Here is a 27,661-nt window from a genome sequence, read left to right as displayed (position 1 = left end):
GCAGGGAGGTAACGAGTCCCATTTTTATAGTCTTTGGTATGACTCGGCCCGGGTTTGAACTCACAACCTACCGATCTCAGGCGGACACTCTATACTGATAAAGTTGAGGAATGCTCATCAAACACTTATTTGGAACATTCCACGGGTGAACAGGCAAATTGGGAACAGGTGGGTGCCATGATTGGGTATAAAAGTAGATTCCATGAAATGCTCAGTCATTCACAAACAAGGATGGGGCGAGGGTCACCACTTTGTCAACAAATGCGTGAGCAAATTGTTGAAAAGTTTAAGAGAAACCTTTCTCAACCAGCTATTGCAAGGAATTTAGGGATTTCACCATCTACGATCCATAATATCATCACAGGGTTCAGAGAATCTGGAGAAATCACTGCACGTAAGTAGGGCTGCAACTAACGATTACTTTGATAATCGATTAATCTGTCGATTAGTACTTCGATTAATAATCGGATAAAAGAGACAAACTACATTTCTATCCTTTCCAGTATTTTATTGAAAAAAAAACAGCATACTGGCACCATACTTATTTTGATTATTGTTTCTCAGCTGTTTGTACATGTTGCAGTTTATAAATAAAGGTTGGGTTTTTTTTGGGTTTTTAAAAAAAAAAATTTTTTATTTTTTTTTAAAAAGCCTCTGCGCATGCGCATAGCATAGATCTAACGAATCGATGACTAAATTAATCGGCAACTATTTTTATAATCGATTTTAATCGATTAGTTGTTGCAGCCCTACACGTAAGCAGATAAGCCTGTGACCTTCGATCCCTCAGGCTGTACTGCATCAACAAGCGACATCAGTGTGTAAAGGTTATCACCACATGGGCTCAGGAACACTTCAGAAACCCACTGTCAGTAACTACAGTTGGTCGCTACATCTGTAAGTGCAAGTTAAAACTCTCCTATGCAAGGCGAAAACCGTTTATCAACAACACCCAGAAACGCCGTCGGCTTTGCTGGGCCTGAGCTCATCTAAGATGGACTGATACAAAGTGGAAAAGTGTTCTGTGGTCTGACGAGTCCACATTTCAAATTGTTTTTGGAAACTGTGGACGTCGTGTCCTCCGGACCAAAGAGGAAAAGAACCATCCGGATTGTTATAGGCGCAAAGTGTAAAAGCCAGCATGTGTGATGGTATGGGGGTGTATTAGTGCCCAAGACATGGGTAACTTACACATCTGTGAAGGCACCATTAATGCTGAAAGGTACATACAGCTTTTGGAGCAACATATGTTGCCATCCAAGCAACATTACCATGGACGCCCCTGCTTATTTCAGCAAGACAATGCCAAGCCACGTGTTACAACAGTGTGGCTTCATAGTAAAAGAGTGCGGGTACTAGACTGGCCTGCCTGTAGTCCAGACCTGTCTCCCATTGAAAATGTGTGGCGCATTATGAAGCCTAAAATAGCAGAAGGGAGACCCCCGGACTGTTGAACAACTTAAGCTGTACATCAAGCAAGAATGGGAAAGAATTCCACCTGAGAAGCTTCAAAAATGTGTCTCCTCAGTTCCCAAACGTTTACTGAGTGCTGTTAAAAGGAAAGGCCATGTAACACAGTGGTGAACATGCCCTTTCCCAACTACTTTGGCACGTGTTGCAGCCATGAAATTCTAAGTTAATTATTATTTGCAAAAAAGTTTATGAGTTTGAACATCAAATATGTTGTCTTTGTAGTGCATTCAATTGAATATGGGTTGAAAAGGATTTGCAAATCATTGTATTCCGTTTATATTTACATCTAAAACAATTTCCCAACTCATATCGTTCAATGAATGTTCTGCAATTTGTCGTCCCCAAAGTAAGAACTGAACTGGGCAAGAAAGCATTTAGGTTTTCAGCAGCGAAGGCTTGGAATAACCTACAATCGAATATAAAACTTCAAACCCTTGTTACGTTGAATGAGTTTAAAGCTTCTGTGAAAGGACTGCAGTCTACCTTGTCTGTATGCACATGTGTTATGTGAGCAAGTTTTAATGTCGTAAATGTGATGTTTTTTGTATTTGTTTACTGTTTTTAATGTAACCTTGCTGCTGCCCTCTTGGCCAGGTCTCCCTTGGAAAAGAGATCTTTGATCTCAATGGGATTTTACCTGGTTAAATAAAGGCTAATAATAATAATATGGAAACGGGGTTTGTATATACATATATATATATATTAGGGCTGCAACAACTAATCGATTAAATCGATTAAAATCGATTATAAAAATAGTTGCCGATTAATTTAGTCATTGATTCGTTGGATCTATGCTATGCGCATGCGCAGAGGCTTTTTAAAAAAAAATTAAATAAATTTATCTTTATTTTTTTTAAATAAACCTTTATTTATAAACTGCAACATGTACAAACAGCTGAGAAACAATAATCAAAATAAGTATGGTGCCAGTATGCTGTTTTTTTTCAATAAAATACTGGAAAGGATAGAAATGTAGTTTGTCTCTTTTATCCGATTATTAATCGATTAATCGAAGTAATAATCGACAGATTAATCGATTATCAAATTAATCGTTAGTTGCAGCCCTAATATATATATATATATATATATATATATATATATATATATATATATATATATATATATATATATATATATATATATATATTAGGGGTGTAACGGTACACAAAAATTTCGGTTCGGTACATACCTCGGTTTAGAGGTCACGGTTCGGTTCATTATCGGTACAGTAAGAAAACAACAAAATATAAATGTTTTGGTTATCTATTTACCAAATTGGTAAACAATGGCCTTTTAACATTGGGAACACTATAATAATTCTGCCCATGTTAATCCACATTAAACTGCCTCAAATTGTTGCTCGGATTAAATAAAATGACAAAACTTTTCTTCTACATATAAAAAGTGCAACATTAAACAGTTTCAAGTCAAATCATCATGCTTAATTTATTACAGCATTTGGGAAACCTGTAGTTGATTTATTTTGTAAATGTTATATTTTTATCAACATGTGATAGCAGGGACCCTGCCATTCAAAACTAGGCTGCTACATTACTAATGATTAATGTAACTATAGCTGAAAAAATAGTACAATAGCAATAGGAGAGACTATTCATCCCTGAACACCATGGAGTTCATGTAGGCTTAATGATGCGGTTACATTATTATATCAACTAGACAGAAACTCTTCATTTAACATCATGTCCTTTTTTGCTGCTTCAACACAGCTCAATCAACACAGAAAAAGGTAAAGTGAAATAACAGACAGACAGGGCTTTGCTGTCCGTAACACACACACACACACACCACAAAATGAGCTAACGTTACGCTAAAAGCGAATTAGCCTTCACCTCAAGCCAGGACTGCGAGCAAGCTGAGCTGCCTTTTATATTTCTAGAAGGTCAACGGGCTCATAGTGATGTTACTAGTAGTTGACTGGGAGGTGTTTATTATCATTTGGGGAGAGTCCGCTGCCTGATGCTTACCTGCTAAACACTAAGCACTGACTACATGCGCTCTGAATACGCACTGCTGATTGGCTGTTACCGCTCTGTTTGTAACCAATCAGATGGTTGTGTGGGTGGGACAATGCTGGGTGCTGTGTAGAGGACTGACAGAGACAGGCAGAAGAAAGTAGAGGCGGCTACTTAATATGTTCGTGTGGAAACTCGTTCGGTACACCTCCGAACCGAACCGAAACCCCCGTACCGAAACGGTTCAATACAAATACACTTACCGTTACACCCCTAATACATACACATATATACGTTAGGTTAGGAAAAAACACAGAGACTATTTCATCCCTACAAGCCTGTTTCGCAGGTTTCCCTGCTCTTCAGAGGATTACATATATATACACATTTATACACACATACATATATACACAAACAAACACACACACACACATACATATATATATACAGTATATATACACACACACACTCACACACACACACACACACACACACACACACACACACACACACACACACACACACACACACACACACACACACACACACACACACACACACACACACACATATAAAGTAATATTACCATTAAATAGGTAAATAATTCATATAATTGATTTTAATTCATTATTTTTTGAGCAATGGAAAAACAATTCACAAAAATTATTGGTGATCTAAAAGGGCACTACTCATAAAAGTGTTAAAAATAAGTCATATATATATTTAACGCTTAAGTCTCTTGATCAATTTAAGATATATATGTCGATTATATGTTTTAATTTTTTTTCCCCTGATTTTTTCTGTTTTGTTTTATGCCATTCTTGTCAAAGAAAACTTACTGTTTTTGTATGGAAAACACACAAAATATTCAATATTTTGCCCAAAAATATATTTCAAAGTGTAATATTTGATGTAAAGTCATTTTACCATTAAATAGGTCAATAATTCATATCATTGATTTTAATTCATAATTTTTTGAGCAATGGAAAAAAAAATCCACAAAAATTAATGGTGATTCAAACGGGCACTACTCCTAAAAGTGTTAAAAATAAGTCATATGTATTTTTTAACCCTTAAAGGCCTACTGAAACCCACACTACCGACCACGCAGTCTGATAGTTTATATATCAATGATGAAATCTTAACATTATAACACATGCCAATACGGCCGGGTTAACTTATAAAGTGACATTTTAAATTTGCCGCTAAACTTCCGGTTCGAAACGCCTCTGAGGATGACGTATGCGCGTGACGTAGCCCGGCGAACACGGGTATGCCTTCCACATTGAAGCCAATACGAAAAAGCTCTGTTTTCATTTCATAATTCCACAGTATTCTGGACATCTGTGTTCGTGAATCTGTTGCAATCATGTTCATTGCATTATGGAGAAGGAAGCTGAGCAAGCAAAGAAGAAAGTTGTCGGTGCGAAATGGACGTATTTTTCGAACGTAGTCAGCAACAACAGTACACAGCCGGCGCTTCTTTGTTTACATTCCCGAAAGATGCAGTCAAGATGGAAGAACTCGGATAACAGAGACTCTAACCAGGAGGACTTTTGACTTCGATACACAGACGCCTGTAGAGAACTGGGACAACACAGACTCTTACCAGGATTACTTTGATTTGGATGACAAAGACGCAGACGTGCTACTGTGAGTATGCAGCTTTGGCTTCTAAACATTTGATCGCTTGACCGTATGTGCGCAACTTTTTTTTGCGTATGTACGTAACTTTTTTAAAATATATAAGCTTTATGAACCTTGGGTTAGGTGAACGGTCTTTTGGGCTGAGTGATTGTGTGTGTTGATCAGGTGTTTGAATTGTATTGGCGTGTTCTATGGAGCTAGGAGCTAGCATAGGAGCTAGGAGCTAGCATAACAAACACGCAGGTGTTTTTATGCAGGATTAATTTGTGGCATATTAAATATAAGCCTGGTTGTGTTGTGGCTAATAGAGTATATATATGTCTTGTGTTTATTTACTGTTGTAGTCATTCCCAGCTGAATATCAGGTACCGTGAGTATGCAGCCTTGGCTGCTAAACATTTGATAGCTTGACCGTATGTGCGCGTCACGTACGTAACTTTTTAAAAATATATAAGCTTTATGAACCTTGGGTTAGGTGAACGGTCTTTTGGGCTGAGTGATTGTGTGTGTTGATCAGGTGTTTGAATTGTATTGGCGTGTTCTATGGAGCTAGGAGCTAGCAGAGGAGCTAGGAGCTAGCGTAACAAACACGCAGGTGTTTTTATGCAGGATTAATTTGTGGCATATTAAATATAAGCCTGGTTGTGTTGTGGCTAATAGAGTATATATATGTCTTGTGTTTATTTACTGTTGTAGTCATTCCCAGCTGAATATCAGGTCACCCCCGGCTCTCACAGCATCTTCCCTATCTGAATAGCTTCAACTCCCCACTAGTCCTTCACTTCCACTTTACTCATCCACAAATCTTTCATCCTCGCTCAAATTAATGGGGAAATTGTCGCTTTCTCGGTCCGAATCTCTCTCACTTCATGCGGCCATCATTGTAAACAATAGGGAACTTTGCGTATATGTTCAACTGACTACGTCACGCTATTTCCGGTAGGGGCAAGCCTTTTTTTTATCAGATACCAAAAGTTGCAATCTTTATCGTCGTTGTTCTATACTAAATCCTTTAAGCAAAAATATGGCAATATCGCGAAATGATCAAGTATGACACATAGATCTGCTATCCCCGTTTAAATAAAAAAAATTCATTTCAGTAGGCCTTTAAGTCTCTTGATCATCCATCCATCCATTTTCTACCGCTTATTCCCTTCGGGGTCGCGGATCAGTTTAAGATATATCTGTCAATTATAAGGTTTTATAATTTTTTCCAGATTTTTTTTTTTTTGTTTTATGCAATTTTTGTCAAAGAAAACTTAGTGTTTTTATATGGAAAACACACCAAATATTTAAAAATGTTTCCCAAAAATAGATTTCAAAGTGTAATATATGATTCAAACTAATTGTACCCTTAAATAGTTCAATAATTCACATCATTCTTTTTAATTCATTATTTTTTGAGCAATGAAAGAAAAAAATCACAAAAATTATTGGTGATCTAAAAGGACACTACTCATAAAAGTGTTAAAAATAAGTCATGTATATTTTTTACGCTTGATCAATTTAAGATATATCTGTTGATTATAAGTTTTAATAATCTTTTAAAGATTTGTTTTGTAAATAAATGATAAATGGGTTATACTTGTATAGCGCTTTTCTACCTTCAAGGTACTCAAAGCGCTTTGACAGTATTTCCACATTTACCCATTCACACACACATTCACACACACATTCACACACACATTCACACACTGAGGGCGGGAGCTGCCATGCAAGGCGCTAACCAGCAGCCATCAGAGGCAAAGGGTGAAGTGTCTTGCCCAAGGACACAACGGACGTGACTAGGAAGGTAGAAGGTGGGAATTGAACCCCAGTAACCAGCAACACTCCGATTGCTGGCACAGCCACTCTACCAACTTCGCCACGCTGTCCTTTATGCCATTTTTGTCAAAGAAAACAGTGTTTTTATATGGAAAACACAAAATATTCAACATTTTTACGTGTAATATTTGACGTAAAGTAATTGTACCCTTAAATAGGTCAAGAAATCATAACATTGATTTTAATTCATTATTTACGGAAAAAAAATCCACTAAAATTATTGGAGATCTAAAAGGGCCCACTCATAAAAGTGTTAAAAATAAGTTTTATATATATATATATATATATATATATATATATATATATATATATATATATATATATATATATATATATATATATATATATATATATATATATATTTTTTTTTTGGAATGCTTAGGTCTCTTGATCAGTTTCAGATATATCTGTCGATTACAAGTTTTAATAATGTTTTTTTTCACATTTCTTTTGTGTAATGCCATTTTTGTCAAAGAAAACTTTTCATTGCACAAATATGCAATATTTCCCCCCCCCCCAAAAAACATATTTCAAAGTGGAATATTTGATGTGAAGCAATTGTACACTTAAATAGGTCAATAATTCATAACATTGATTTTAATTCATTATCGTTTTTTGAGCAATTATATTTTTAAAGATAAAAACATAGCAGTGTTGTGTTATTAGAGTTGCAACTTTATTTCTTTTTTTTTTTACATTTCACCTGTTTGCTCTCTTATTATGCTTTTTTATTGTGTTTTTTATTTTTAAATAGTTTTTTTTAGAAAGTGCCGCAGGCTGTTAAAAAATGAGGTGCGAACCGCAAATGGCCCCTGGGCCGCTCTTTGGACACCTTTGCGCTACAACCCAGGGGTACACATTATGCTTGTCTACAAACATGCATTTTTGTTAGTTGTTTCAATAAGAAGGTAATGGACCGAACTATATACGGTATTAATAGTAATATCGGTCATATTAGCGTTAATGGAGGTAAGGAAGAAGTTCCCAGTGAATGGCGGACAAAGCACTTGTCAGTAGGCCGCAGAGTGAGCACCTTACCCGGGGAGAGAGTGAGCGGCAGGTCCCGCTGAGATGGAGAAAAACTCTCCGTGAAAGGAAAAGCGGAAGTCAACTCGTACTCCGTGTTCACTTGGTCGGAGGTGTTCGGAGGGCGGAACGCGGTCGTGCCCGCATCCGGGCTGCTGTTTGCGGGGGTCCCAGCCCCGAGGGGCCCCGGCAGAGCCACAAGCAAGCCGAGGAGGAGGAGGAGGAGCGGCTCCCACCAGCACCTTTTCATGGTTCCCAAGCAGCCAGCTTTGGTCATTCGGTGCTGGGTCACGTCGAGGAAAGTCCAGCGGGTCTCCCGAGGACAACATGAGGGGAAGAAGCTTCGCCTCCTACTGAACTTCCATGGCGGGTGAAGACATCCGCGCCGCGTCCTGCTTGGTGTCGGCGGGAAAAGAAGATGCAGATCCGCAGCAGCCAGATATCATCACGCACGCACCTCCGGGGCTCCTCCCCTCTGTGCGCGCACACGCACTCCCACATGTACGCGCATTAGTCTTATCTCTTTATTTACGTTTTATTTCGTTGTGACCATTGAAACTTTTTATTTCATAATTAAAACTTTTCATCACCTTTCCACTTTTTATTTTATAACTATGACTTTTTATGACAACCTTGTCCCTTTTTATGTCATATTTATGACTTCTTATCACGTAATTTCTCATTTTTAATGTCATAATTATAAACCCCCCCCCCCCATAATTTCGACATTTTATCTCAGTTATGACTTTATTTTATGGTTATACCTTTCTATTTCACGATTGACTTTGTCATAATTTAACATTTTTATTTTAAAATCTTGACTTTTTATTTAATAATTATGACTTTATTTCACAGGTTGTACTATTTATTTTATAATTATGACTTATATCTCATCATTTTGACTTTTTGTTTTATAATTGGGACTTTTTATTTCATAATTAAAACATTTTTCTCATAATTTCGTATTTTTATATCGTGATTTTTTATTTCATAATTATGACTTTCTATATCATAATTGACTTCATCTCATAAATTCGACTTCTTATCTCAGTTATGACTATTTTATGGTTATACCTTTCTATTTCACGATTGACATGATAAACATTTTTATTTTAAAATCTTGACTTTTTATTTAATAATTATGACTTTATTTCATAGGTTCTACTATTTCTTTTATAATTATGACTTACATCTCATCATTTTGACTTTTTGTTTTATAATTGCGACTTTTTATTTCATAATTCACATTTTTTTCTCATAATTTCGTATTTTTATATCGTAATTTTTTATTTCATAATTATGACTTTCTCTCATAAATTCGACTTTTTATCTCAGTTATGACTTTATTTTATGGTTATACCTTTCTATTTCACGATTGACTATGATAAACATTTTTATTTTAAAATCTTGACTTTTTATTTAATAATTATGACTTTATTTCATAGGTTCTAGTATTTATTTTATAATTATGACTTACATCTCATCATTTTGACTTTTTGTTTTATAATTGCGACTTTTTATTTCATAATTTACATTTTTTTCTCATAATTTCGTATTTTTATATCGTGATTTTTTATTTCATAATTATGACTTTCTATATCATACTTGACTTTATCTCATAAATTTGACTTTTTATCTCAGTTATCACTTTATTTTATGGTTATACCTTTCTATTTCACGATTGACATAAACATTTTTATTTTAAAATCTTGACTTTTTATTTAATAATTATGACTTTATTTCAAAGGTTCTATTATTTATTTTATAATTATGACTTATATCTCATCATTTTTGACTTTTTGTTTTATAATTGTGACTTTTTATTTCATAATTTCCATTTTTTTCTCATAGATTCGTATTTTTATATCATGATTTTTTATCTCATAATTATGACTTTCTATATCATAATTGACTTCATCTCATAAATTCGACTTTTTATCTGAGTTATGACTTTATTTTATGGTTATACCTTTCAATTTCACGATTGACATGATAAACATTTTTATTTTAAAATCTTGACTTTTTATTTAATAATTATGACTTTATTTCATAGGTTCTATTATTTATTTTATAATTATGACTTATATCTGATCATTTTTGACTTTTTGTTTTATAATTGTGACTTTTTATTTCATAATTTACATTTTTTTCTCATAGATCCGTATTTTTATATCATGATTTTTTTACCTCATAATTATGACTTTCTATATCATAATTGACTTCATCTCATAAATTCGACTTTTTATCTCAGTTATGACTTTATTTTATGGTGGTACCATTCTTTTTCACGATTGACTATGTCATAATTTAACATTTTTATTTTAAAATCTTGAATTTTTATTTAATAATTAGGACTTGAATTCATAGGTTCTACTATTTATTTTATAATTATGACTTATATCTCATCATTTTGACTTTTTGTTTTAGAATTGTGACTTTATTTCATAATTTCTATTTTTTCCTCATAATTTCGTATTTTTATATCATGATTTTTTATTTCATAATTATGACTTTCTATATCATAATTGACTTTACATCTCATAAATTCGACTTTTTATCTCAGATATGACTTCATCTCATAATTATGACGTACTATTTCACAATTTTTTTTTTCAATCCCATGATATTTCATTTCATTTTTTATTTTTTTTAATCTCATGACTTTTATCTCATAGTTTTAACTTTTTAGCTCATACTTATGACTTTTTATCTTATGATTTACCATGGAGGGTTTTTTTTCAGTAGTGAAAACTGGCTTTTTCTTATTAACCTGATGCATTTTTTTGTACTAAAACAAATGTATGTGACAGAAAGTGTTGAACCATTAATTTTTTATTCAAAGTTATTTTATTTGTCAATTTTTCAAAAGGGACAAGCGGTAGAAAATGGATGGATGGAATTTTTCAACATGTGCTGGACATAAAGGCACATCGAAAACAACGCGTCTCTATGAATCCGCTGGGGAAATTACATAAAAAATCATATATACCAATTGTACATGATGATGTACAAAATGTGCATTTCCAAGAATAAGCGCATTCCGAAAAAAGAAAAGCAGCCACAAATGTGCATCTAAAGAATAAACACCAGCAGCAACAACAAACTAACTTGGATGTTATGACTTTCTATCTCGCTATTGACTTTATCTCATAATCTCTACATGTTATCTCTAAATGATAACTTTTCTAAATCATAATAATGACTTTCTATCTCGAAATTGACTTTATCTCATAATTTCAACTTTTTGTCTCCTAGTTATAACTTATCTCATAATTATGACTACAACGTAAACCAACACTTAAACATGTCCAGGGTGTACCCTGCCTTCCGCCAGAGTGCAGCTGAGATAGGCTTTGACCACGCCCAAGTGATCAGTAATCCCAAAAAACCTCCACCTCACGACCCCACAGGAACCATCGTACCCACTCCACTGCACCTAATCCTTGCCGCCTTCCTAGAAATGAACCAGACTTTTCCTTAGATTGGCTCAAACTCTTTGCGTCAGAATCACATGAAGATGCAGAAGAGATGTCTGCAACTTTACCTGGTTCTCCTGTTACACCTGGACCAGCAGATGTATCGGAACCACTCCTAAAAAGACATAGAACGGAAACTCCCGGACCCAACCACTTACCCCTATTCTTTGGATCTGTCATTCCACTCAACTTTGGTGACGAGTGCGATGAGGTTTCTGATTTAGAAGGTAAGACAACCATTTTACACAAGATACTACATGCTCTACTACAAACTATACAAGCATGCTTGTGACCACGTCAAAGTGATCAACAATCCCAACCAACAATCAACCTCACAGCCCCACAAGAACCATCGTACCCGCTGCACCTAATCCTTACCACCTTTGTAGAAATGGACCAGGCGTTTCCTTAGCTTGGCTCTCCTCTCTGCATCAGGATCACATGAAGATGCAGGAGATACTGTATATCTGCAACCTTACCTGGTTCTCCTTTTACACCTGTACTGGCAATTTTCAGATATTCTCTCTGAACAATTCCAAACTCTCCTAAAAAGACCTGGAACTCCAAGACCCAACCACCGACACTTTCTCTTTGGATCTGTCATTCCACTCAACTTTGGCAACAAAACATTCAATGAGCTTTCTGATTTAGAAGGTAAGACAACCATTTTACTCGTGAGTTACTACATGCTACACAAACTCAGGTACGCTTTTTACCACGTCCAAGTGATCAGTAATCCCAACAAACCTCTACCTCACGACCCCACAGGAACCATCGTACTCATAGGACTTAATCCTTACCACCTTCCGAGAAATGAACCAGGTTTTTCCTTGGATTGGCTCCAACTCTTTGCATCAGGATCACGTGACCATGCAGAAGAGATATCTGCAACTTTACCTGATTCTCCTTTTACACCTGGACCAGCAGATGTACATCTTTAAACGCTCAAAAAAAGACGTAGACCTGGAACTCCAAGACCCAACCACCGACGCCTTCTCTTTGGATCTGTCATTCCTCTCAACTTTGGCGATGAGTTTGATGAGCTCTCGGATTTAGAAGGTAAGACAACCATTTTACTCGAGAGTTACTACATGCTCTACTACAAACTCAGGCACGTTTTTGACCACATCTTAGTGATCAGTTTTTCCAACCAACCTCTACCTCACGACCCCACAGGAACCATCGTACCCATTGCACCTAATAATAATAATAATAATAATATATTTTATTTGTAAAAAGCATTTATATTGAGCAAACAACCTCAAAGTGCTACAGTGTATTAAAAAAAAAAAAGATAATTAAAAAAAATAAAAATAAAAACTACAACAGCCTAATAGCTAGAACTAGCATGCATATATAAAAAAAATGGCTTTTTTAAAAAGAAAGGTTTTTAAGCCTTTTTTAAAAGCATCCACAGTCTGTGGTTCCCTCAGGTGGTCAGGGAGAGCGTTCCACAGACTGGGAATCCTTACCATCTTTCCAAAAATGGACCAGGCTTTTCCTTACATTGCCACAAAGTACTAGGTATCGATCTAGAAGCTCAACTCAATTCTTACCAAAGTGCAGCGTTAGAGGAATATTTTCCTTGCTTTTGGCAGAATAGGAACACCTCTGAAATCACCAAATTTGGTCATGGTTCTGCTAGAGAAAATACACATGATGAGTTAACGCTGTTTCCTTAGTTGCTCTAATACATACACATATCCAATAATTTCTACAACTCTTATTTTTTTGTGATAGAGTGATTGGAGCACATACAAGTTTGGTTCTTTTATGAATTTATTATGGGTCTATTGAAAATGTGAACAAATGTGCTGGGTCAAAAGTATACATACAGCAATGTTAATATTTGCTTACATGTCCCTTGGCAAGTTTCACTGCAATAAGGCACTTTTGGTAGCCATCCACAAGCTTCTGCTTGAACTTTTGACCACTCCTCTTGACAAAATTGGTGCAGTTCAGCTAAATGTGTTGTTTTTTTGACATGGACTTGTTTCTTCAGCATTGTCCACACGTTTAAGTCAGGACTTTGGGAAGGCCATTCTAAAACCTTCATTCTAGCCTGATTTAGCCATTCCTTTACCACTTTTGACGTGTGTTTGGGGTCATTGTCCTGTTGGAACACCCAACTGCGCCCAAGACCCAACCTCCGGGATGATGATTTTAGCTTGTCCTGAAGAATTTGGAGGTGATCCTCCTTTTTCATTGTCCCGTTTACTCTCTGTAAAGCACCAGCTCCATTGGCAGCAAAACAGGCCCAGAGCATAATACTACCACTACCATGCTTGACGGTGGGAATGGTGTTCCTGGGATTAAAGGCCTCACCTTTTCTCCTCCAAACATATTGCTGGGTATTTTGGCCAAACTGCTCAATTTTTGTTTCATCTGACATCACATGGACAAAGATAAGACCTTTTGGAGGAAAGTTCTGTGGTCAGATGAAACAAAAATTGAGCTGTTTGGCCACAATACCCAGCAATATGTCTGGAGGAGAAAAGGTGAGGCTTTTAATCCCAGGAACACCAAGCCCACCGTCAAGCATGGTTGGGTCTTGGGCGCAGTTGGGTGTTCCAACAGGACAATGACCCCAAACACACGTCAAAAGTGGTAAAGGAATGACTAAATCAGGCAAGAATGAAGGTTTTAGAATTGCCTTCCCAAAGTAGTGACTTAAACGTGTGGACAATGCTGAGGAAACAAGTCCATGTCAGAAAACCAACACATTTAGCTGAACTGCACCAATTTTGTCAAGAGGAGTGGTCAAACATTCAAGCAGAAGCTTGTGGATGGCTACCAAAAGTGCCTTATTGCAGTGAAACTTGCCAAGGGACATGTAACCAAATATTAACATTGCTGTATGTATACTTTTGACCCAGCAGATTTGCTCACATTTTCAGTAGACACATAATAAATTCATAAAAGAACCAAACTTCATGAATGTTTTTTGATGTATATATATATATATATATATATATATATATATATATATATATATATATATATATATATATATATATATATATATATATATATATATATATATATATATATATGTACTGTATATAAACCTGTAGTTTAACCAAATCAATATAGTGTATTTCAAACACAATAAAAATGACATGCCTTTAACCGTGAAGGTAGTCATATTGTATTATATGTTTCTCTTATTAAAATAAAAGTGTAGTCAACTTTAAATAGACAATAGTACACTTTGTGCCATGCAAAAAAAAAAAGTAGTATTCCTCCAAAGCGATCATGATGTTTTAGTTACTCATGTGGTGGTACCACCATATCGTCCGCCCTGATGAACGAGGACTGGTGGTAGCGGCGGCGAGATGCAAAGTCGCCATTTTCCTCGGTCAGCTGCTTGGTTTGAAGACCGAGCCCTGACAGCGAGGGTGTCACCACGGTCTCATCTCTGGGAGACGCCCTTCTTCTGGCACAAAGACAGGAAGGTGACGTCACTAAAATTGTCTGATAGCAATTATTATATGAAGGATGCATTTTGTATACTTAAGTCTCTGCCTTATTTTAAAGGGGAACTGCACTTTTTACAGAATTTTGTCAATCATTCACAATCTTTAAGTAAGACAAGAACACATGTTTTTTTAATGCATTCTAACTCGTAAATAAACGCTAGCAAGAGTCAGCTAACAATGGCGATTTGATTCCACCTACAAAGCTTGCTAAAAAAAACTCCAAAAACCTCCATCAAGATGTTATATACACACTGTAAGTATATATGTAGTATCTATTAACATTCATAATAACATGTAATATTTACACATTTTGATAATTTCAAGCATAATGCAGTGTATTAATTTCACAGACGCATCACAACGTTCACTTTCCCTTCAACAACAACAAGACTACTAATCATGGCAGACTTGCTGAGAGACAACAAAGACTACTTTGGGACAAATGATGATCCAGAAACTTCTATTTTTGAGCCTGAATATAAGGCGGATGATATACAAGTTTTAGAAGCTGCTTTAGTCAAACACCAAGCATCATGTAGCAGTATTGCTCAGTGCCAAACAAGATATACAAACATAATAAAACAATCACTTACTGTACAATGTCTGCTCTCACTGGGATAAAGACTGATGGGATGTTTATATCTTGCCCTTTACAACAACAATTCCTCATAATCCTCACAAGGGGTTAAAAAAAAGTTTTTACGTGTCCACAACCTTCTACTATATAGGCGAGAGACATGATTTATAATCTAGAATTAACTTTCACCAACTCAGAGGCGATGCAGCAGCTCAATATGTCAATATAGCAGTTAACTCTCTGTGATCACGGCGCCGCTAAAAGTAGTTCCTCTGCGTTAGCGCTGATAAAAACAGTATGGCTAATATTCAGGTCACGACATGTAAATGGAGTATTGTTGGAGGGTTTTTTAAAAGGTTTTTTAGAGGCCTTTATGGACGCAATGACATCATGAATCTCATTTGCTCTATTGTTAGCTGACTTTTGCTAGCATTTATTTATGAGTTAGAATGCATAAAAAAAGAAAAACATGTTTTGCCCCCTTTAAAGGCCTACTGAAAGCCACTACTACCGACCACGCAGTCTGATAGTTTATATATCAATGATGAAATCTTAACATTATAACACATGCCAATACGGCCGGGTTAACTTATAAAGTGACATTTTAAATTTGCCGCTAAACTTCCGGTTCGAAACGCCTCTGAGGATGACGTATGCGCGTGACGTAGCCCGGCGAACACGGGTATGCCTTCCACATTGAAGCCAATACGAAAAAGCTCTGTTTTCATTTCATCATTCCACAGTATTCTGGACATCTGTGTTCGTGAATCTGTTGCAATCATGTTCATTGCATTATGGAGAAGGAAGCTGAGCAAGCAAAGAAGAAAGTTGTCGGTGCGAAATGGACGTATTTTTCGAACGTAGTCAGCCACAACAGTACACAGCCGGCGCTTCTTTGTTTACATTCCCGAAAGATGCAGTCAAGATGGAAGAACTCGGATAACAGAGACTCTAACCAGGAGGACTTTTGACTTCGATACACAGACGCCTGTAGAGAACTGGGACAACACAGACTCTTACCAGGATTACTTTGATTTGGATGACAAAGACGCAGACGTGCTACTGTGAGTATGCAGCTTTGGCTTCTAAAAATTTGATCGCTTGACCGTATGTGCGCAACTTTTTTTTGCGTATGTACGTAACTTTTTAAAAATATATAAGCTTTATGAACCTTGGGTTAGGTGAACGGTCTTTTGGGCTGAGTGATTGTGTGTGTTGATCAGGTGTTTGAATTGTATTGGCGTGTTCTATGGAGCTAGGAGCTAGCATAGGAGCTAGGAGCTAGCATAACAAAGACGCAGGTGTTTTTATGCAGGATTAATTTGTGGCATATTAAATATAAGCCTGGTTGTGTTGTGGCTAATAGAGTATATATATATGTCTTGTGTTTATTTACTGTTGTAGTCATTCCCAGCTGAATATCAGGTCACCCCCGGCTCTCACAGCATCTTCCCTATCTGAATAGCTTCAACTCCCCACTAGTCCTTCACTTGCACTTTACTCATCCACAAATCTTTCATCCTCGCTCAAATTAATGGGGAAATTGTCGCTTTCTCGGTCCGAATCTCTCTCACTTCATGCGGCCATCATTGTAAACAATAGGGAACTTTGCGTATAAGTTCAACTGACTACGTCACGCTACTTCCGGTAGGGGCAAGCCTTTTTTTTTATCAGATACCAAAAGTTGCAATCTTTATCGTCGTTGTTCTCTACTAAATCCTTTCAGCAAAAATATGGCAATATCGCGAAATGATCAAGTATGACACATAGAATAGATCTGCTATCCCCGTTTAAATAAAAAAAATTCATTTCAGTAGGCCTTTAACAGTAAAATAACATCTAAAAGAACTGTTCGACTTTCTAGCGACAGTGTGATGAAACAATACCTGCAAAAGGTGTTTAATGTTGAGTTCGTCCAGGTGAAAAAACTGAATGGAGCTGCAACACCTGAAAAAGATTTACACTTATGAGAAATGAGTGTGAGTACAAAATGACGTACGACAGAGTTGTAGCTGCAGACATATTTTAGAGGCCACGTGGTCTGATCAAGCACCTGTGGCAGAAGAGCTAAACGCAGCAATGTGAGCAATTTTAGTGTTGCCAAAGCAGCGCTCAGATTTGATGAAAGGTCATAGCCTCCATTCTGGGAATCTTTAACAGCTGCCAGACTGACACCGACTCCAAAATGTGATATCCAGTTGGTGTTACAGGAGGAATACGCTCACCAAATTGGAATGTGTCCGGTTCTAATGCTGGAATGAGACAAAGTCATCAACCACAACCACAACTCACGCACACTGTACAGGCAATGCCGGAAATCGTTTTTTAAAGAAGTGCTATACGTTGCAACAATAACAAAGTAAAAGGCACATTATTGACAGTGTGATGCAATGGTTTGAATATACAATAACAAAGTAAAAGGCACGTTATTGACAGTGTGATGCAATGGCTTGAATATACAATAACAAAGTAAAAGGCACGTTATTGACAGTGTGATGCAATGGCTTGAATATACAATAACAAAGTAAAAGGCACATTATTGACAGTGTGATGCAATGGCTTGAATATACAATAACAAAGTAAAAGGCACGTTATTGACAGTGGGATGCAACAAAATGAATATACAATAACAAAGTAAAAGGCACATTATTGACAGTGTGATGCAATGGCTTGAATATACAATAACAAAGTAAAAGGCACATTATTGACAGTGTTATGCAATGGCTTGAATATACAATAACAAAGTAAAAGGCACATTATTGACAGTGTGATGCAATGGCTTTAATATACAATAACAAAGTAAAAGGCACATTATTGACAGTGTGATGCAATGGCTTGAATATACAATAACAAAGTAAAAGCCACATTATTGACAGTGTGATGCAACAGATTGAATATACAATAACAAAGTAAAAGGCACATTATTGACACTGTGATGCAATGGCTTGAATATACAATAACAAAGTGAAAGCCACATTATTGACAGTGTGATGCAACAGATTGAATATACAATAACAAAGTAAAAGGCACATTATTGACAGTGTGATGCAATGGCTTGAATATACAATAACAAAGTAAAAGGCACATTATTGACAGTGTGATGCAATGGCTTGAATATACAATAACAAAGTAAAAGGCACGTTATTGACAGTGTGATGCAATAGCTTGAATATACAATAACAAAGTAAAGGCACATTATTGACAGTGTGATGCAATGGCTTGAATATACAATAACAAAGTAAAAGGCACGTTATTGACAGTGTGATGCAATGGCTTGAATATACAATAACAAAGTAAAAGGCACGTTATTGACAGTGGGATGCAACAGAATGAATATACAATAACAAAGTAAAAGGCACATTATTGACAGTGTGATGCAATGGCTTGTATATACAATAACAAAGTAAAAGGCACGTTATTGACAGTGTGATGCAATGGCTTGAATATACAATAACAAAGTAAAAGGCACGTTATTGACAGTGTGATGCAATGGCTTGAATATACAATAACAAAGTAAAGGCACATTATTGACAGTGTGATGCAATGGCTTGAATATACAATAACAAAGTAAAAGGCACGTTATTGACAGTGTGATGCAATGGCTTGAATATACAATAACAAAGTAAAAGGCACGTTAATGACAGTGTGATGCAATAGCTTGAATATACAATAACAAAGTAAAGGCACATTATTGACAGTGTGATGCAAAGGCTTGAATATACAATAACAAAGTAAAAGGCACATTATTGACAGTGTGATGCAATGGCTTGAATATACAATAACAAAGTAAAAGGCACATTATTGACAGTGTGATGCAACAGATTGAATATACAATAACAAAGTAAAAGGCACATTATTGACAGTGTGATGCAATAGCTTGAATATACAATAACAATGTAAAGGCGCATTATTGACAGTGTGATGCAATAGCTTGAATATAAAATAACAAAGTAAAAGGCACATTATTGACAGTGTGATGCAACAGATTGAATATACAATAACAAAGTAAAAGCCACATTATTGACAGTGTGATGCAAAGGCTTGAATATACAATAACAAAGTAAAAGGCACATTATTGACAGTGTGATGCAACAGATTGAATATACAATAACAAAGTAAAAGGCACATTGACAGTGTGATGCAATAGCTTGAATATACAATAACAAAGTAAAGGCGCATTATTGACAGTGTGATGCAATAGCTTGAATATACAATAACAAAGTAAAAGGCACATTATTGACAGTGTGATGCAACAGATTGAATATACAATAACAAAGTAAAAGGCACATTATTGACAGTGTGATGCAACGGATTGAATATACAATAACAAAGTAAAAGGCACATTATTGACAGTGTGATGCAACAGATTGAATATACAATAACAAAGTAAAAGGCACATTACTGACAGTGTGATGCAATAGCTTGAATATACAATAAAGTAAAATGCACTATATTGACAGTGTGATGCAATAGCTTGAATATACAATAACAAAGTAAAATGCACTATATTGACCGTGTAATGCAATAGCTTGAATATACAATAAAGTAAAAGGCACATTATTGACAGTGTGATGCAACAGATTGAATATACAATAACAAAGTAAAAGGCACATTACTGACAGTGTGATGCAATAGCTTGAATATTTAATAAAGTAAAATGCACTATATTGAAAGTGTGATGCAATAGCTTGAATATACAATAACAAAGTAAAAGGCACATTATTGACAGTGTGATGCAAAGGCTTGAATATACAATAACAAAGTAAAAGGCACATTATTGACAGTGTGATGCAAAGGCTTGAATATACAATAACAAAGTAAAAGGCACATTATTGACAGTGTGATGCAAAGGCTTGAATATACAATAACAAAGTAAAACGCACATTATTGACAGTGTGATGCAACAGATTGAATATACAATAACAAAGTAAAAGGCACATTATTGACAGTGTGATGCAACAGATTGAATATACAATAACAAAGTAAAAGGCACATTATTGACAGTGTGATGCAATAGCTTGAATATACAATAACAAAGTAAAAGCCACATTATTGACAGTGTGATGCAACAGATTGAATATACAATAACAAAGTAAAAGGCACATTATTGACAGTGTGATGCAACAGATTGAATATACAATAACAAAGTAAAAGGCACATTACTGACAGTGTGATGCAATAGCTTGAATATACAATAAAGTAAAATGCACTATATTGACAGTGTGATGCAATAGCTTGAATATACAATAACAAAGTAAAAGGCACATTAGTGACAGTGTGATGCAATAGCTTGAATATACAATAAAGTAAAAGGCACATTATTGACAGTGTGATGCAACAGATTGAATATACAATAACAAAGTAAAAGGCACATTACTGACAGTGTGATGCAATAGCTTGAATATACAATAACAAAGTAAAAGGCACATTATTGACAGTGTGATGCAAAGGCTTGAATATACAATAACAAAGTAAAAGGCACATTATTGACAGTGTGATGCAATAGCTTGCATATACAATAACAAAGTAAAAGACACATTATTGACAGTGTGATGCAACAGATTGAATATACAATAACAAAGTAAAAGGCACATTATTGACAGTGTGATGCAACAGATTGAATATACAATAACAAAGTAAAAGGCACATTACTGACAGTGTGATGCAATAGCTTGAATATTTAATAAAGTAAAATGCACTATATTGAAAGTGTGATGCAATAGCTTGAATATACAATAACAAAGTAAAAGGCACATTACTGACAGTGTGATGCAATAGCTTGAATATACAATAAAGTAAAATGCACTATATTGACAGTGTGATGCAATAGCTTGAATATACAATAACAAAGTAAAAGGCACATTATTGACAGTGTGATGCAATAGCTTGAATATTTAATAAAGTAAAATGCACTATATTGAAAGTGTGATGCAATAGCTTGAATATACAATAACAAAGTAAAAGGCACATTATTGACAGTGTGATGCAAAGGCTTGAATATACAATAACAAAGTAAAAGGCACATTATTGACAGTGTGATGCAAAGGCTTGAATATACAATAACAAAGTAAAAGGCACATTATTGACAGTGTGATGCAAAGGCTTGAATATACAATAACAAAGTAAAAGGCACATTATTGACAGTGTGATGCAAAGGCTTGAATATACAATAACAAAGTAAAAGGCACATTATTGACAGTGTGATGCAAAGGCTTGAATATACAATAACAAAGTAAAAGGCACATTATTGACAGTGTGATGCAAAGGCTTGAATATACAATAACAAAGTAAAAGGCACATTATTGACAGTGTGATGCAAAGGCTTGAATATACAATAACAAAGTAAAAGGCACATTATTGACAGTGTGATGCAAAGGCTTGAATATACAATAACAAAGTAAAAGGCACATTATTGACAGTGTCATGCAAAGGCTTGAATATACAATAACAAAGTAAAAGGCACATTATTGACAGTGTCATGCAAAGGCTTGAAAATACAATAACAAAGTAAAAGGCACATTATTGACAGTGTCACGCAAAGGCTTGAATATACAATAACAAAGTAAAAGGCACGTTATTGACAGTGGGATGCAACAAAATGAATATACAATAACAAAGTAAAAGGCACATTATTGACAGTGTGATGCAATGGCTTGAATATACAATAACAAAGTAAAAGGCACATTATTGACAGTGTGATGCAAAGGCTTGAATATACAATAACAAAGTAAAAGGCACATTATTGACAGTGTGATGCAAAGGCTTGAATATACAATAACAAAGTAAAAGGCACATTATTGACAGTGTCATGCAAAGGCTTGAATATACAATAACAAAGTAAAAGGCACATTATTGACAGTGTCATGCAAAGGCTTGAAAATACAATAACAAAGTAAAAGGCACATTATTGACAGTGTCACGCAAAGGCTTGAATATACAATAACAAAGTAAAAGGCACATTATTGACAGTGTGATCCAAAGGCTTGAATATAAACACAATTTCAGCAGAATGTTACAATATATTTTCTTAAGGGACACAATACTGTAGAAATGAAACATGTTCGTGTACATGACAGTTTGTATATAAAAAATATGCTTATATTTTTCTTAAATAGATTTTTGAAAATGATGAATCAAAAATGTATATATATATTAGTTGTATTTTCAAAATTATGAATGATATATATGTATGTATAAATATATACTGTATATATTCTTTTTATATAAGAACAACATTTTTAAAATAGTTTTTAGGCCATTTCCATGTAACCAGAGGAAGCTTTTTTAACCTGTAACTGGTTTTGAAAAAGTTTCATTATTATACCATACTACTGTCTCGTTGTAAATAGCGAGTAGCAGTAGAATTGAGTCCAATATGGCCGTGGTAGCGTCACGGTCTGGGGCTGCATAAGTGCTCCCTTTCCGGACCACATGATTGGTATTCCAACATAAAAGGTTTCAACACGAGGACAACAGTTCTTTGCTGAGGAAGAGTGTGAAGCTGAGCTAATATTATCTTGTGTTGGGTTATTTCAGAACCCAGTAGATGTATACTGCTATCCAGGCTGTAAACTGACCACCCTAAGTCAGGGGTCTCCAACCTTTTCTGCACTAGCTACCGGTTTAACGTTGGCATTATTTTCACGGACCGACCTTCCACGTGTGGCAGCAAAAATAAGTGCATGGAAAATACAACTCACCATAACGCTGATTTAGTGGAAGCACGTTATTGTGCCCGTGAAGCTCTAAAAATCATGCCTCTCACCTGGATAGTAGAAGGTTGTGGACATAAACCCACAAGTTGGTCAACTTTGACATCCAACTTAGACCCGGAGATGTCGAGAAAGACACAAAAAAACCTGCACGTTTTGTCGCACTTTTTTAACTCATGAGGATTATGATGAATTGTTGATGTAAAGGGAAATACAGTATATAAACATCCCAGTGAGAGCAGACATTGGACAGTAAGTGACTGTTTTATTATGATTGTATAGCACTTAGCAATACTGCTACATGATGCTTAGTGTTTGACTAAAGCTGCATCTGTTTAGCACACAGCTTCTAAAACGTGCATATTGTCCTCCTTATATTCAGGATCAAAAATAGAAGTTTCTGGATCATCATTTGTCCCAAAGTAGTCTTTGTTGTCTCTCATCAAGTCTGCCATGATTAGTAGTCTTGCTGTTGTTGAAGGGAAAGTGAACGTTGTGATGCGTCTGGGAAATAAATACACCGCCGTATGCTTAAAATGATCAAAATATGTAAATATTACATGTTATCATGAATGTTACTAGATACTACATATATACTTTCAGTGCGTATATAAAACATTGGATGTTTTTAGGCGGAATGGAGCAACTTCAATTAACTTCATTGTTAGTCGACTTTTGCCAGTGTTTGTTTACGCGTTAGAATTTGGGGGGGGGGGGGGGGGGCTTGGTGGTAGCGGGGGGTGTATTTTGTAGCGTCCCGTAAGAGTTAGTGCTGCAAAGGGTTCTGGGTATTTGTTCTGTTGTGTTTATGTTGTGTTAGGGTGCGGATGTTCTCCCGAAACGTGTTTGTCATTCTTGTTTGGTGTGGATTCACAGTGTGGCGCATATTTGTAACAGTGTTAAAGTTGTTTATACGGCCACCCTCAGTGTAACCTGTATGGCTGTTGATCAAGTATGCGTTGCATTCACGTATGTGTGCGTACAGAAGCTGCACATATCTTGTGACTGGGCCGGCACGTTGTTAGAATGGATGAAAGGCGGACGTAACAACAGCTCGTAGAGGATGTTAAAGGCAGTGCCTTTAAGGCTTTCCCCCAAGACTGTGGTCCGGGTGGACTACGAGGTATAATGAATGATGAACACCTTGGTTGGATAATGAAGGTTGCCTCAGCTCAAAGCCTGAGCCCCGACATTATATAGATATCTGCCATCCAAGAAAAGATGGCAGGTATCTGGCTTGGGCACATCAGATTAGATCAGTGAGTTGCAAACTGAGCAGTTTAAAGTCCTGAATGGTTGGTTTATTCATTGTTATTTTATTTTCAAATGTATTAGCCTGTGGAAAAAGTTAATGTTGATATTTACCTCAGAAGGCTGCAAATAGAAAAGAGGCATTACATTTTTTATTTAAAGGCCTACTGAAATGAATTTTTTAAAATTTAAACGGGGATAGCAGATCCATTCTATGTGTCATACTTGATCATTTCGCGATATTGCCATATTTTTGCTGAAAGGATTTAGTAGAGAACATCGACGATAAAGTTGCAACTTTTGGTCGCTGATAAAAAAAAGCCTTGCCTATACCGGAAGTAGCGTGACGTCACCAGAGGAAGGACTCCTCATATTTTCCTATTGTTTACAATGCAGCGAGAGAGATTCAGACCGAGAAAGCGACAATTACACCATTAATTTGAGCGAGGATGAAAGATTTGTGGATGAGGAAAGTGAGAGTGAAGGACTACAGTGCAGTACAGGACGTATCTTTTTTCGCTCTGACCGTAACTTAGGTACAAGGGTTCATTGGATTCCACACTCTCTCCTTTTTCTATTGTGGATCACGGATTTGCATTTTAAACCACCTCGGATACTATATCCTCTTGAAAATGAGAGTCAAGAACGCGAAATGGACATTCACAGTGACTTTTATCTCCATGACAATACATCGGCGAAGCTCTTTAGCTACTGAGCTAACGTGATAGCATCGGGCTCAAATGCAGATAGAAAAAAAAAAAATAAATCCCTGACTGGAAGGATAGACAGAAGATCAACAATACTATTAAACCATGGACATGTAACTACACGGTTAATAATTCCCAGCTTGGCGAAGCTTAACAATGCTGTTGCTAACGACGCCATTGAAGCTAACTTAGCAACGGGACCTCACAGAGCTATGATAAAAACATTAGCGCTCCACCTACGCCAGCCCTCATCTGCTAATCAACACCCGTGCTCACCTGCGTTCCAGCGATCGACGGAAGGACGAAGGACTTCACCCGATCATCCGTGCGGTCGGCGGCTAGCGTCGGCTAGCGCGTCTGCTATCCAAGTCAAAGTCCTCCTGGTTGTGTTGCTGCAGCCAGCCGCTAATACACCGATTCCACCTACAACTTTCTTCTTCGCAGTCTTCATTGTTCATTAAACAAATTGCAAAAGATTCACCAACACAGATGTCCAGAATACTGTGGAATTTTGAGATGAAAACAGAGCTTTTTTGTATTGGCTTAAAAGGGGTACCAATACTTCCGTTTAACTAGTGACGTCACTCGCATACGTCATCATACAAAGACGTTTTCAACCGGAAGTTTAGCGGGAAATTGAAAATTGCTCTTTATAAGCCGTATTGGCATGTGTTGCAATGTTAAGATTTCATCATTGATATATAAACTATCAGACTGCGTGGTCGGTAGTAGTGGCTTTCAGTAGGCCTTTAAATTGTATTTGATATGCCATTGATATTTTTGAATTATTATTATTATTATTTGAAACTCGATTTTGCATGTCACTTTAAAGTTATATAAGCCTTGCTTGTTCAATATTCAATGCAAAACTTGTTGGGGTCTCTATTAAAAGGTTAATTTGTTCAACCTTGGCCCGCGGATTTGTTCAGTTTTAAATTTTGGCCCACTCTGTATTTGAGTTTGACACCCCTGGCTTAAAGTGTCAATGAACAAGTGGTGCTCTGAGGAAGTCACCTCTGTGTAGTCCAGGACTTGTTTTGCCGATGTAGAAGAAGAGCAGCAGGGCGACAAGGATGTTTGCCAGCGCATAAACCCATTGAATAACGAACATGATCAACAAGGAGCTCAGTGCCTGAAAGGAAGAAACACAAAGGCGTTGAAATGCGTGAGGACACAAAAAAAAACAATCACACAAACTTACACCAATAAGAGCTAGCCAGTGGTTGCTGAACTTTGCGTAGGGAGACTCAGGTCGGAGTTCGACTTTTTCATTCTGCTGCTCCGCTTTTCTTCCCGGGTCTGCAGGGTTGTAAAGCAGCAAGGGTTACACCAGTCTATAAATACCAAAGTCACTTCAGGATGTCCCCTATAACGCGCTAAATTGTATCAAATAAAAGAATACGCTCAGTTTGATCCACTGACCACTAAGGGGGCACAAAAAAATCAATCCGCATCTAAATCGCGATTCTTATTCATCTGGATTCCAAATCCCTCCGTCTTCTCCCGTGTATCCGAGGTCAGGTCGCGGGGGCGGCAGCCTAAGCACAGAAGCCCAGACTTCCCTCTCCCCCGCTACTTCCCGAGGGATCCCGAGGCGTTCCTAGGCCAGCTGAGAGACATAGTCTCTCCAACGTGTCCTAGGTCTTCCCCGTGGAGGTGTACGGGTGGCATCCTGAACAGATGCCCGAACCACCTAATGTGGCTCCTCTCGATGTGAAGGAGCAGCGGCTTTAGTCTGAGCTCCTCCCGAATGACAGAGCTTCTCACCCTACCTCTAAGGGAGAGACCCGCCACCCGACGGAGGAAACTCTTTTCGACCGCTTGTACCCGTGATCTTGTCCTCTCGGTCATAACCCAAAGCTCATGACCATAGGTGAGGATAGGAACGTACACCGACCGGTAAATTGAGAGCTTTGCCTTCCGGCTCAGCTCCTTCTTCACCACCACGGACCGATACAGGGTCCGCATCACTGCAGACGCCGCACCGATACGCCTGTCGATCTCACAATCTACTCTTCCCTCACTCGAGAACAAGACTCTGAGGTACTTGAACCTCCTCCCCAACCTGGAAATGGCACTCCACCCTTTTCCGGGCGAGAACCATGGACTCGGACTTGGAAGTGCTGATTTTATTGTACGTCTGTTCTTGGACGGCTTGTGCTGTAAACTAATGGTGTATTTTGTAGGTGCAATGACAATAAAGTTCTATTGTGTTCTGTAACGGATCAGATGTTTGAAGCACCTTCGCTGTGAGGCCCAGAAGAGGGATCTTGTTTAACATGGGGGGTACAGGTTTGGCCCACCTCGGGTTCTTACTCTGAGCTCCACCCGAATGACAGAGCTTCTCACCCTACCTCTATGGGAGAGACCCGCCACCCGACGGAGGAAACTCATTTCGGCCGCTTGTACCCGTGATCTTGTCCTCTCGGTCATAACCCAAAGATCATGACCATAGGTGAGGATGGGAACGTACACCGACCGGTAAATTGAGAGCTTTGCCTTCCGGCTCAGCTCCT

At 36.9% G+C, this 27,661-nt stretch overlaps 2 protein-coding genes across 5 annotated transcripts in view; both read right to left on the bottom strand.

Annotated features, from left to right (window-relative positions):
* heg1 (heart development protein with EGF-like domains 1) overlaps positions 1 to 8,378 on the bottom strand; it is a 61,040-nt gene extending 52,662 nt beyond the window's left edge. Inside the window, exon 1 of one of the 3 annotated variants that reach the window (XM_062068858.1) lies at positions 7,956 to 8,378. In XM_062068858.1, coding sequence (XP_061924842.1) covers positions 7,956 to 8,220 — 265 coding nt within the window. In that variant the 5' untranslated portion in view covers positions 8,221 to 8,378. The remainder of the gene's footprint in view (positions 1 to 7,955) is intronic. The other 2 variants (XM_062068857.1, XM_062068856.1) reach the window with 2 other exon arrangements.
* Positions 8,379 to 14,665: 6,287 nt separating this feature from the next.
* The window catches only part of slc12a8 (solute carrier family 12 member 8), a 71,384-nt gene continuing 58,388 nt past the window's right edge, over positions 14,666 to 27,661 (bottom strand). Inside the window, exons 11-14 of one of the 2 annotated variants that reach the window (XM_062068860.1) lie at positions 26,347 to 26,444; positions 26,160 to 26,277; positions 17,362 to 17,422; positions 14,666 to 14,852 (exon numbers count right to left, since the gene is read on the bottom strand). In XM_062068860.1, coding sequence (XP_061924844.1) covers positions 14,687 to 14,852; positions 17,362 to 17,422; positions 26,160 to 26,277; positions 26,347 to 26,444 — 443 coding nt within the window. In that variant the 3' untranslated portion in view covers positions 14,666 to 14,686. Of the gene's footprint in view, positions 14,856 to 17,361; positions 17,423 to 26,159; positions 26,278 to 26,346; positions 26,445 to 27,661 lie in introns of both variants that reach the window. The other variant, XM_062068861.1, reaches the window with a different exon arrangement.

This window comes from Entelurus aequoreus, linkage group LG14, assembly GCF_033978785.1.
Source record: "Entelurus aequoreus isolate RoL-2023_Sb linkage group LG14, RoL_Eaeq_v1.1, whole genome shotgun sequence".
Lineage (NCBI taxonomy): Eukaryota > Metazoa > Chordata > Actinopteri > Syngnathiformes > Syngnathidae > Entelurus > Entelurus aequoreus.
The sequence above is the reverse complement of the archived record's forward strand: the minus strand, read 5'-3'. Positions and strand labels throughout refer to the sequence as shown.